Genomic DNA, 11,266 nt, shown 5'->3' on the forward strand with positions numbered 1-11,266 from the left:
CAAAAGCGGGGGGAAATGTCTGTGCGTCTTATGGAGCGGATATTGCGTCACAGACCGTGATGTGTATTACCTGACCTGTCAGTGGTGGCAACAGCTGTTAGAAGAGGAAGCGGTGGGCCCACGCGAAATCCCTGGGGACGCTTAAATATCCCAGTTTACTGCTGAATCTCAGGGTGTCCGGTCAGTATGAAGATAGCAAAGAAAGTGATATCAGTGATTGTGAGCAGCTGAGCTTCCTAAATTCTGACACTAGCGATGATGAGTTCTTGGGGTTCCCAGAAAACTAGAAGAGTCATTGAACCTTAATGTCTCTCCTCATTTGTTAATGACAGTGATGATGGTTCTTAATACCGCTGTTGGCTGCTGTTCACTTTACATGGTTGAAATATTATTATATTTTATTACATATTTTAGTACACCATCTGGTTCAGAATATTTTTTTTCTTGTTTTCCTCCTCTAAACCTACATGCATCTTATAGTGTGAAAAATACAGTAAATTTTAGCTTATAAAGTCTGTCATGCAGCTCATATATTTTTGCTGATTTAGCAATTTTATGAAAATGCCAGCTTCCTTTAATGAACTAGAGACCCTGGACAGGGAGACGCTGGGAGGAAACCGCGTAAAGGGCTTTCGGAGCGACTTGGGCAGCTGCCCAACGTGGAGACTTAAACCTTAGCAAAGAGCAGAGGTCACAACTCTCCTGGAGAGCTTTACACTGTGTGTCATAACACATCTCTCTGTGTCTTAGGAGCATTTCGTGGTGATTACAGGGAAACTCAAAATTAAGGAAAGTATTAAAAAGTAAATTAAAATTTAGCTGGATTCTCATGCTCTCTTTCTGTCCCAGGAGGGGCTCATCTGCCCTCCTTTGTCTATGGGTGACAGTGACAGCCCACACCTGTGCTGTGGTGGGCACTCTGCATGGCTCATCTTCATTACCCTCCTGAACAGGTCACAAGGAGGTCCTATTAGTCCTGCTGTCCAGATGAGAAGGCTGAGGCTTGGCGGGGGGCGGGGGCATCTTGGCCCAAGGGCTGTCAGCTGATAATGAAGCTCCCAGGCAGAGGGGCCCTCAGCATTTCTCTGCAGCCTCTGGGAGACTTCAGGCAATACTTTTTTCCCCCTTAAAACACCTATCGGCTCCAGGGACTTGTAGGAAGTGTAACATATGATTTGTGGGTCACGTGGCAGGTGCTTTTCTGCTGTGTTCATGTCTGGGCGCTCTGCCCCGTTGTCCCCCTCCAGGCATTATGGCCATCCTGTTCTCAGGCATCGTGATGTCCCACTACACACACCATAACCTGTCCCCGGTCACCCAGATCCTCATGCAGCAGACCCTCCGGACTGTGGCCTTCCTGTGCGGTGAGTTCTGCTTCTCTGTGCCTGGCACAGGCCGACCCAGAGCTGATCATTTTTCTCGCCCTGGTTTGGGAGTTGAGGCTTTTCCTGGCAGATGAGGCAGCAGGGTCCCTCAGAGCCAGAAAATAGACTCCTTTATGTTTTGTGTGTTACTCTGGCTTTCAGTTTCCTAAAGTAAACCTAATGCCTAACAAATGGAACATCTGACACCTACGATTTTAAAACCAATAATGGACCTATTAACTATGAACACTTGAGACTTGTGCATTTTAATGTATTAAAATGACATTTCCAAAAATAATGTTTTCCTTTGGAACTGATACTGATGAGGCTTAGGTGAATAAACACTCCATGGTCAAAGTAAGAGCGTGGAAAACCCTGAGGTAAGTCAAGTGTAACAAGTTTCTGAACCGTGAGCCTTTTCGGCTAGCGTGCATTGTGAATTTCTGGGAGAGAAATGTAGTTACAGCATTTCCCAAAACTGTCCACAGGACCCTTGAGTGACGTAACCCGGGGAGGCGTCCCTGTGGAGCTGGGGCCCACCAGGATGGGTGTCGTACCTCCTCCCTAGTTTATACCTGGGAGCAAAGGAACCTCTCACCCTATCCCTTTGACCAGTGCCAAGTGTCTGTGCCCTCACCATCCCCACCAGCATCTCCCCGGGGATTTCGGTGGGGCTGGCCTCATTTGGAAGCAGGAGTTCCACACTGTCACGTGCTAGGAGGCAGGGGCAGGCCGTGCAGAGACTTCATTCCATGGATAAGGAGGCTCACGTGTCAAAACGTCAAATGACGTGTCCACAGTTGCTTGGCTCAGAAGTGGCTTGGAAGCCAGGTCTGTCTCTTCTGGTCCACTGGGTATTTTTTCCACAGCAGCCCTCTCAGGACACAGCTAAAGACTCTGACCTTGACTCTCACAGTTAAAGGGGTATAAGGCAAAACATCTGTCAGATTCTGGTTGGACCCCATCAGATCAGGACATTTTAAGTTTGATAATACGCACTCCCGACACAGGTGTGCAGATAACAGGCGCTGGGGATGGCCATTCGTACTGACAGCCCTTCTTTGGAGCGTGATCTGCAGCATGTCTGAATTTGAAAGGCACGTGCCCTTTGACCCCCAGCTCTACCACCAGGAGCTCGGCCTGTGCAGAACGACAACTTTTGTTGTAGTTTGTAATATTAAAAGTAGAAACAGTTGAAATAAGCATCAACGAAGGATTCGTTAAATTAACCGTGACACACCCATACAGGGCGGGGCAAAGTAGGGTTACAGTTGTTCGTATGGGAAATAATACAATAATAAATAATAATATAAGAATGAACTTCCACGTCAGCCTACTTTTGCCTCACCCTGTATAGGCTGTATGCTGCCAAAGAGAGCATAGCATAGATCTCACTGTGTTCTAAATGAGCTGATTTGGAAAGGTCACAAAATAATATTTAATGGATCAGAAAAAAATGCAAAGAGCAGAGGGGTGGATCTACTGTCCAGCTTGTGACTTGTTTTAAAAGGATACACATCTGAAGGAAAAAACATAGCTGAAATGTTTTTAAAACAGCCTCACTGTATTAAGATGTTCAACTATTTTAAAATAGTCTTTTCTCCCTGGTTATGAGGCTGTTCAGGGGGACGTCACAGTTTAATCAGGCACCTAGAGCTGGAAACGTAGAAGGTGCTTTTCCTTAAGATACACCTCAGCTGCTTGTACAACACGTGTAAAGGTTGGACTCTGACGTGTGGAGTGAAGCCAAGGGCTAGAAACGCATCACGTCCTGCAAATCCTGCAGGGTGTGAGCCATCTTCTGAACCTGTGGTGGCATTAAGTCTGTGAGGCCAGTCACTCGGCTTCGTCCGCTCTGGCAAGGAAGATAACAGAGGGCCCTTTCACATTAGTCATGTAGCATCTGCAGCCACTGGCGCCGAATTGTTGCCACTTGGCCACTTGGCCAGCAGTCGGGACCCTTGCTAATCAGTGGTCAGCAAATGGATTGAGTGCTCGTTTGCATGAGCACATGACAGTTGCCTCATTAAATCAGGAGATTCCGAGTAACAAGCACGTGTTGCCTGTGTGATAGAAAAGAATGTGAGACTCAGGACAAGCCTCACCAGGTACTGGTTGCAGGATGTCCCAGAAAATAAGTCAAGTGTTATGTTGGAGCCTGACTTACTTGTGAAAGTTTGCTTGCTTAACAATTTAGTTCTGTATTGGGAGAAACAGGTGGGGCTGAATAATCCATTCTTTGGTTTGTTTCAGAAACATGTGTGTTTGCATTTCTTGGCCTGTCCATTTTTAGTTTCCCTCACAAGTTTGAAATTTCCTTTGTCGTCTGGTGCATAGTAAGTATTTTCCTTGTTTTTTATTTAATTACTTATTCATAGCTCAGTAACCACATGTTCTGGATTCATTTATGTAACTGTTAACTGTTCAAAGTCGACAGCTACATAGACACTCTTTTGTTTAAAGTTTCTTTTGTTAAAAACCACAAACATACAATGACGGGATGGAATTACGTGAATGAATATCCCCAAAAATCCCTGAAAAAGGATTTCAGCTTCTTTTAAAATTGTAAATGGCCATGAATGTTATGGTCTTCTTTTAAAACTACAAGCTTATGCATTTTTATGTTAGGTGGTAAAAGCAGATTTCAGAGTTGAATATCTAATTGAGCATAACCATGTTAAAAATTATGCATAGAAAAAAGAAAACATGTAAAGAAAATTTAGCCACATGTTCCCAGTGCTTATAGAACCAGGGGTGATTTGTTTTCCTTCCCTGTCTTTTCTGGATAGTTTATAATGCATGTATTGTCACTGCGTTCTCCTCAGATGCACCCGTGCCTAAGTGTGACCTTGGACACTTGTATAGAGTAAAGATCACCAGGCCCTGAGCGCCCCTGGAGGTTTATCCAGGGGACTCACCCCAGGTGGTTCTTGCCATCAGGAAGGCTTGGGAAACTGTTATAATTGTACCGGGGGTGGCAGTAAGAGACAAATTAAAGTTCACCTCTAAAAAAGGAAAGTCGAAGCTTAATCATTTGCAGCAGAATCCGATCCTTGTGGGAAAATAAAGCTTAGCATCTAAGAGGAAGGCCCAGTCCCCTCAGGCCTCTGATCAGAGTGACATGAATGGCTTCTAACAGTCTGGGCGCTGAGCCTGGTGGCCCCAGGGTGCTTGTCTGTGTTCCTTCTCGTGTCTCTCTTCCTTCAGCATGAGCTCATCTCCCATAGGCCCTCCTGCAGACCCGTACTCCATCCCTAACTTCATTGTCTTTTTAGGTCCTATGTCACTTGAAGTCACTTAAGATTATATCTTATTTTTGCTGAATTATCATAATTCATCTTCAGTTAACTATTATTACCCACGCAGCTTAATAAAACACAGCCATTGAGAGCCAAACTCTTTATCTTGCATAGTCATCCACCAGGTGCACACCAGGGGGCAGACCTGTGTGGCGTCTGGGGAAACTGAGACACGGAGAAGCTGAGGGGCCCGAAGGGAAGAGACGGCTCTCCTCGCAGTCTCTCCCCTCTCAGTCGGCACGAGCGCGTGGCCTCCAGATTCAGGGTTCAGGGCGAGAGGACAGCAGCAAGTCCCTTCAGAAAGCGCAGTGGTCTTTAGTGGGGGTGCCGGGGAGGAGGGGCCGCTTTTGGTCAAGCTGAAACACAAGCCTGAGAATGGAAGATGGGGTTCCCGTGGGTGAGAACGAGAGGCGACTGTGCCAGCCGTGGGCTGGGAGGGAAAGGAGGGAGACAAGGTGGCCGGGAGTGGTGGCCCGGTTTGCCCCGAACACACAGGCTGGCCCTGTCGCTCCTGCCGCAGCCTGTGCTCTGCGGATGGATTACCTCACACTGCTCAGAGGTCAAAGGCGTGGGCTTCGGGGACTTAACCAAGTTTGAGACTTGGCCTCACCGCTTCCTGCCTGAGTCCAGTTGGGCCAGTGACCTAACCCCTGTGTGTCTGCGTTTCCTTGTCTCTAGAATGGAGATGGTGCTACCTACTTCCTAAGACCGCTGCAGGATCTGAATTTAACAAGATGATGCATATAAAATGCTTAGCACATTGTCTGGCACGTAAACGTTAGATGATTGGGAGCCATTATTAACTTGACCATCCAAGGCACACGCTCCAGAGCACACTCAGTTCGTGCTGGTTAAAAGGACAAACTTAGAGCCTACAGAATGTACTTGTGTATGATATTTTCCTTTTCAAGATAAAAAAAGTGGAAGTAAATTAATAAGTAGATCTAAGTATCCACTTAGGTAAGATTTAAACTTTACATAAAGCTATATTTTGTTAAGATCATGCCTTTGGAGATGGTTAGGAACCAAGAGCCATGGCAGGCAGCCGGCTGCCTTATGGGACCTCCTTTTAGAAGCCGCCCATGCATTCCTTTTGCTCGGGAGCAGCGTTGATGTGTATGGGTTGGCCCTTCTCAGTCTTTCCTCCCCTTGAGGAGCAGGCCCCCATGAGAGAGGCAGGAACACCCTGTCTGTCCCTCCAGAGTGAGCCCTTTGGGAATGATTGGCACAGCCTGTCCCAGGGCGGAGCACCTTTGGAGGAGTCAGACTGACCTTAAATTAATCTCTGGGTACTTCTGCACGGCCTCGTGGCTTTTAGCTCTGTTCTGCTGTCATCACTAAAGCCATCCCCGACACCTTGTCAGTCCTGTTCTTCTGACTGCTGGGACGTAACGTGCAAAGCTTGCTCCTTTCCCAGACACACAGAGACCAGGCAGGGAGGACGGCACACCCGGCTGGGTTTCTGAGTAGCATTGTGTTGTTCACGCCTTTCATAACCGAGGGGAATGACGTACGTATAGGGGGTGTGCTACAGGGCCCAGGGGAGCTTCAGCTTCAACTTGAACCAGAGGTTTGCATCTAAGACTTGTTTGTTGCTGTCAACAGGTGCTTGTACTGTTCGGCAGAGCGGTGAACATTTTCCCCCTCTCCTACCTTCTGAATTTCTTCCGTGATCATAAAATCACACCGAAGATGATGTTCATCATGTGGTTCAGCGGTGAGTCCAATCTTGAACGAATGGCGGAGGGAAGGTACCCCTTACAAAGGCACACACATCCGGGTCCCCAAGCCTGTCGGGGCTGCCAGGAGCTCTGCAGGGGGCGCCGGACAACTTGCATTCTGTGCTGTGCCTGTAAAGCTGCGTGGCCCTGGGAGGACTCTAGTCTCTCAGTCTCTGTTCCTCCTCTGTGATTGTGGGGAATAACAGACCTGCTTTACAGGGTTTCCTGTGAAGATCAAATGAGATCACATATGCAGAGTGCTCAGGACAGGGCCTGGCTCACATGTAGGCAGTGCTCGGTCTGCACTAACCGTCGTATTTCTAAGTGTGAGTGCCGGGCTTGATAAATACATGCGCATGGGCACCAGGCTTCTCAGCCTGGACGGGGCACCGCCTTGGATCTGCTCAACCACCCCATGAAGTGGGAACGGAGGGGAGCTTCCGCCTGGGCCCCACTGCTCTGTGGCCTGCTTTCCCCCCACCCCAGAGCCTCCCAGGATGTTCGTGCTCTCCAGTGACGTGGGCAAGGATGTTCAACTGGCCGTGATGTGGGGCCGTTCCCTGGTCCTTGCTGCCCCTCCTCCTCCCTCCACCCCCCTTACTCCCCTCGCTGCCCCTCCAGGCTTGCGGGGCGCCATCCCCTACGCCCTGAGCCTGCACCTGGACCTGGAGCCCATGGAGAAGCGGCAGCTCATCGGCACCACCACCATCATCATCGTGCTCTTCACCATCCTGCTGCTGGGCGGCAGCACCATGCCCCTCATCCGCCTCATGGACATCGAGGACGCCAAGGCGCGCCGCCGGAACAAGAAGGACGTCAACCTCAGCAAGACGGAGAAGATGGTTAGTGCTCGGTGGGTCTGGGGCAGGGCAGAGGGCTGGTCTCCGCTGACTGCCAGGAGATGGGGAAATGAGACGCGATGTGAGGATGCTCACACCTTTGCACGCACCCATGCACAGATGCACACGGACAGGCAGCTGCCCAACCTGACTAGGAGACTGAGCTAAGGCTCTGAAGCGTAGCTCTTTGGGGTGGCTTGTCTGCCAGCCTCGTGGCCTGGTGGAACCACGGAGGTCGTGGACGGGGAGCGTGGACCTGTGTCAGCCTCTCCCAGCAGTGCTGCTCCCCTGCCAGTAACCCCGTCGGGGCCCACGACTGGAAGATTTCAAAATCACAACAGTTCCCGTCTACGGAAAGCCTCCGGGGGCCTGAGTGGGGGAAGGTGGCTTCGAGGACAAGCAGAGAGGGGCCCTGCTCCAAGGCCAGAGAAGGGCCTGATCTGGGACTGGGGTGCGCAGGGCCCACTGCAGTGAGCCCGAGGCCCCATACCTCTGTCCGTCTCTGCCTCCTCCAAGCCCCCTCCTGCCCAGCAGGTGCTCCTGCCATTGGGCCGCCCTGGCCTGTCACCCCGCCTTTCTGCACCCACTCCCTGCCCAACTCCCCACACGAATTTCCATAAGTGCATCTTTTCCTAGTTGCCTCATTCGAGGCCGCCAGTAGCTTTGGTCATGGACGGCACAGCAATCGTCAGCCAGGAGACAGGGAGAGGGGACCTGCCCACTGCTCACAGCGGAAGTCCAGGGCTGGGCTGCGCTGGGGGAAAGCAGCCTTCAGAGGACCTCATGCTGGGCTGCCTCAGCCCCCCGCCCCCGGCGGCCCTTCTCCCCTCCCCCACCCACCAATGCTGATTTTACCAGAAGCTCTAGTGTAGGTCTGAAACCGTTCAGCGGGTGTCAGGGTCAGTGGGGGTGTCCAGGGTCCTGCGGGTCTGGAGTGGGCCAGAGGGAATTTGCATTTCTCACAGGCCGCCAGGTGCTGACCCTGCGGCCACACCTGGCAAACCCACCCCCGGGGCTCCAGCAGGTCCAGGGAGTGTCCTGCGGTGCAGGCGCTGCGCTGGCACAGGCTCCTGTCCTCCCGTTGTGCAGAGAGCGCACCGAGGCCCCGAGAGGCCAGGGCACACGGACTCCCGAGCCTTCACTCGTAGCCACCGCAGTCTTCTCCACCAGAGGTCCCCAGGGTGGGGGCTCCTGGACCGGCAGCGTCACTAGGAACTTGTTAGGAATGCAGATTCTTGGGCCCCGTCCCAGAGCTCCCGAGTCAGGGACTCCGCGAGGCGGCGCAGCATTCTGTGGGTTCCTGAGCCCTTCACACCCGCGGGGCCGCTGCGTGCGGCTCCCGTCTGGCCGGCTCTGCAGAGGCCGGGAGCCGGACTGGGGAGGTCCAGCGAGCCTGAGGCCCGCTTGCCTTCCGGGCCTGCGGTGCCACGTGCCGTCCTTCGCTCCTTTCCTCTGTGGTCCCCGCTGGGGTGGTGTCTGTGTGTCTCCTGCTCCCCAGCGCTGACCTACACATTAAAATCCCCTGGGAGCTTACAGACCAAGCCCAGCCCCAGCCCAGAACTTCTGATTTGGTCACAATTCTGATTTAGTCCTGGGTATCCGTCGTGTTTTTACAAACCTTCCCGCCTCCCTACAGGTTCCCGGGGAGCCCGGTGCTGCCCGCAGACACACTGCATGAATTCCAAAGTGCAGTCGGGGCTGGGGACCCTGGTGGCCAGGGGTGGAGGGCTGCCCCGTAGGTGGGGGTGGGGGGTGGGGCTTCCAGGAAGACGCAGCCCAGCTGCTGGCCTCACCTGCCTGCCTTCCCCGCAGGGCAACACCGTGGAGTCGGAGCACCTGTCGGAGCTCACCGAGGAGGAGTATGAGGCCCACTACATCAAGCGGCAGGACCTCAAAGGCTTCCTGTGGCTGGACGCCAAGTACCTGAACCCCTTCTTCACCCGTCGGCTGACCCAGGAGGTGGGACATAGGCCGGCACCATGTGGCCAGGGGTCCCTTGCTTCCTCTCTCCGAACGAGCACTGGCCGAGGGGCGGGGGGAGGGACAGCCAGGCCACCGCCTCCCGCTTGGCTCTCTTCCCCAGCGTGGCATCTGCTGTTTTTCCTTCACTGCCGGATTTAGTGCTAGTTTAATAATAGACTTGTTAACACAGTTTGCTTTTCCTGGATGATAGACTGGGGACATTGATCAGCTACTGAATCTGAGCTGAGGAATTTCAGACATGCCGGGGCCGCAGGCAATAGCCAGGCTCCAGCTCCTGTTCATCTTTCCGGGCACTGCTGGCCTCTAGGTGACAGACTGTGAGGCAGTCGCATAGGGAGGGGCCGGCTTGGGCCAGCGCTCGAACCAGTGGTCCTGCCGTGTGCGGGCCTTCGGGGTGGGGCTGCTGCCCTCTGTGGCCGAGCCCACTGCCTGCCGCCCGCAGCCGGGAGGCTGTGCGGGAGCTCATTCTGCCAGCTGCACCAGGTGGTGGTCATAGTCGCTGTGGTTCGTTCTCCCCACAATCCACGCAGCAGGTGCAGCCGTCCCCTCACTTGACAGCTGGGGAGGCTGAGGCCCAGAGAGGTAGGGTAGCCCCCTGAGGTCACACAGCCAATATGAGGCAAAGCAGGGAGGAGACCCCAAGGGTGTCTGATTCCAGAGCCACGGTTCTTAACGTCATGCCATCCTGCCTCCTACTCCTCCCGTCTCTGAGTGACACCTCCTGTTCTCTCCACCCCCACAAAGAAGAATCCCAGCTGACTTAGTTAACAGTTTGAAACTGCACGTGGCGGGGTCCCTGCCTCCCATCCCCCCACAAGGTACAAAGCAGCTCCTCTCCCTGTCTCCACCCTGACCCTGACCCTGACCCTGACCCTGACTGACCCACTGGCTTGGCTGTGTCTTCTGCCTCAGGACCTCCACCACGGGCGCATACAGATGAAGACTCTCACCAACAAGTGGTACGAAGAGGTGCGCCAGGGCCCCTCTGGCTCTGAGGACGATGAGCAGGAGCTGCTGTGACCGAGCAGGGCCTCGCTGCGGCCCCCAGGATGGACACCCAGGAAGAGCCCCAGAGGCGCATGCACTTGGCGGCCTCTTCGGGGAAGATGGAGGCAGGGTGAAGCCAAGGCGCTCTTAGCCTGGACCGTCCAGGCCTCGGAGCCCGCTGGCTTCTGAAACACGTCACCTCTCCCCTTCCCCGAGCCGGACCTCAGCTCGTGCTCCCAGCTTGCAGACTAGAGGGCACGCCTGTCTCGGTAAATGTTTCCTTTTGCTTCCGTGGCCAAGGCAGACAGTCGTCCGTCCAGCTGCGGCTCCTGGGAGGAGAAATCCTGCTGTGGAAGCTGCTGCAGCTGGGTGTCCTCGGGGGAGCGCTGGCGTGCAGTCTGCTGTCCCCAGCTCCTGCCACCCTCGTGGCCCCGGGAGCGAGCCGGGCGCAGAGCCAGTTACCAGTGTCCTCATCAGCATCAGGGCACCTCGGGCCTCAGCGGCAGCAACCCTGACCTAAGTGGCAGGCCCAGGAACCTTGAAAACCTCACGCTCCCCTTTGTGACGTTCCTTGTACACCCTGAGAAAGAAAAACTGAGTGACATTTTCTTCTGTACCTCTGACTGGCACCTCCTGGCTGTCGCCCTGGGTGGCAGGCAGCCACTGCCTTCTCTGGGAATACTGTGAATGTTTACACTGGTAACCAGCACGCGGACGCGGGCCCTTCTCTTGAGCCCCTTTGCAAGCTGCATCCCTGGGTTTGGTTTGGGGGCGGGGGGTGGGGGGGGGCTATTCTGTGGGGTCAGAGTGCCCTCTAGCGGGAAGGGCTGGAGGTCGAGTGCTTGTGTGGGCCTGCAGCTGCTGTCTGAATTTCAGTTCCTGCACTTTACCGAGGTGGTGAGAGCCTAGCGGCCGCCTCCCTCACCCAGTTCCCTACTAGCTGTCCTTGCTTGTCCAGAGGCCCCTTTTCCTGGGCTGCACGGGGTCTGCCCACTGCTTACCTGCTGCCGCCTTCACTGCTCATCAGCATTTCCTCTCTTTCCCAATTCTCTACTGCTTTGGGTGCCACTTGT

General features: G+C 53.7%; 1 protein-coding gene and 1 long non-coding RNA gene across 3 annotated transcripts in view; one reads left to right on the forward strand and one right to left on the reverse strand.

The window, feature by feature from the left end:
- SLC9A8 (solute carrier family 9 member A8) overlaps positions 1-10,975 on the forward strand; it is a 54,050-nt gene extending 43,075 nt beyond the window's left edge. Inside the window, exons 11-16 of one of the 2 annotated variants that reach the window (XM_090286552.1) lie at positions 1,248-1,364; positions 3,618-3,700; positions 6,269-6,380; positions 7,006-7,226; positions 9,036-9,182; positions 10,119-10,975. In XM_090286552.1, the coding sequence (XP_090142678.1) occupies positions 1,248-1,364; positions 3,618-3,700; positions 6,269-6,380; positions 7,006-7,226; positions 9,036-9,182; positions 10,119-10,226 (788 nt within the window). In that variant the 3' untranslated portion in view covers positions 10,227-10,975. Of the gene's footprint in view, positions 1-1,247; positions 1,365-3,617; positions 3,701-6,268; positions 6,381-7,005; positions 7,227-9,035; positions 9,402-10,118 lie in introns of those variants that run through there. The other variant, XM_090286551.1, reaches the window with a different exon arrangement.
- On the reverse strand, positions 4,749-6,948 carry LOC150003692 (uncharacterized). Its single transcript, XR_016512794.1, has 2 exons — positions 6,317-6,948; positions 4,749-5,032 (listed from the first exon to the last, which is right to left on the reverse strand). It is a non-coding gene; the product is annotated as an uncharacterized LOC150003692 (long non-coding RNA).
- Positions 10,976-11,266: the final 291 nt, after the last annotated feature.

Source organism: Furipterus horrens, unplaced genomic scaffold, assembly GCF_987537825.1.
Source record: "Furipterus horrens unplaced genomic scaffold, mFurHor1.1.pri manual_scaffold_8, whole genome shotgun sequence".
NCBI lineage: Eukaryota > Metazoa > Chordata > Mammalia > Chiroptera > Furipteridae > Furipterus > Furipterus horrens.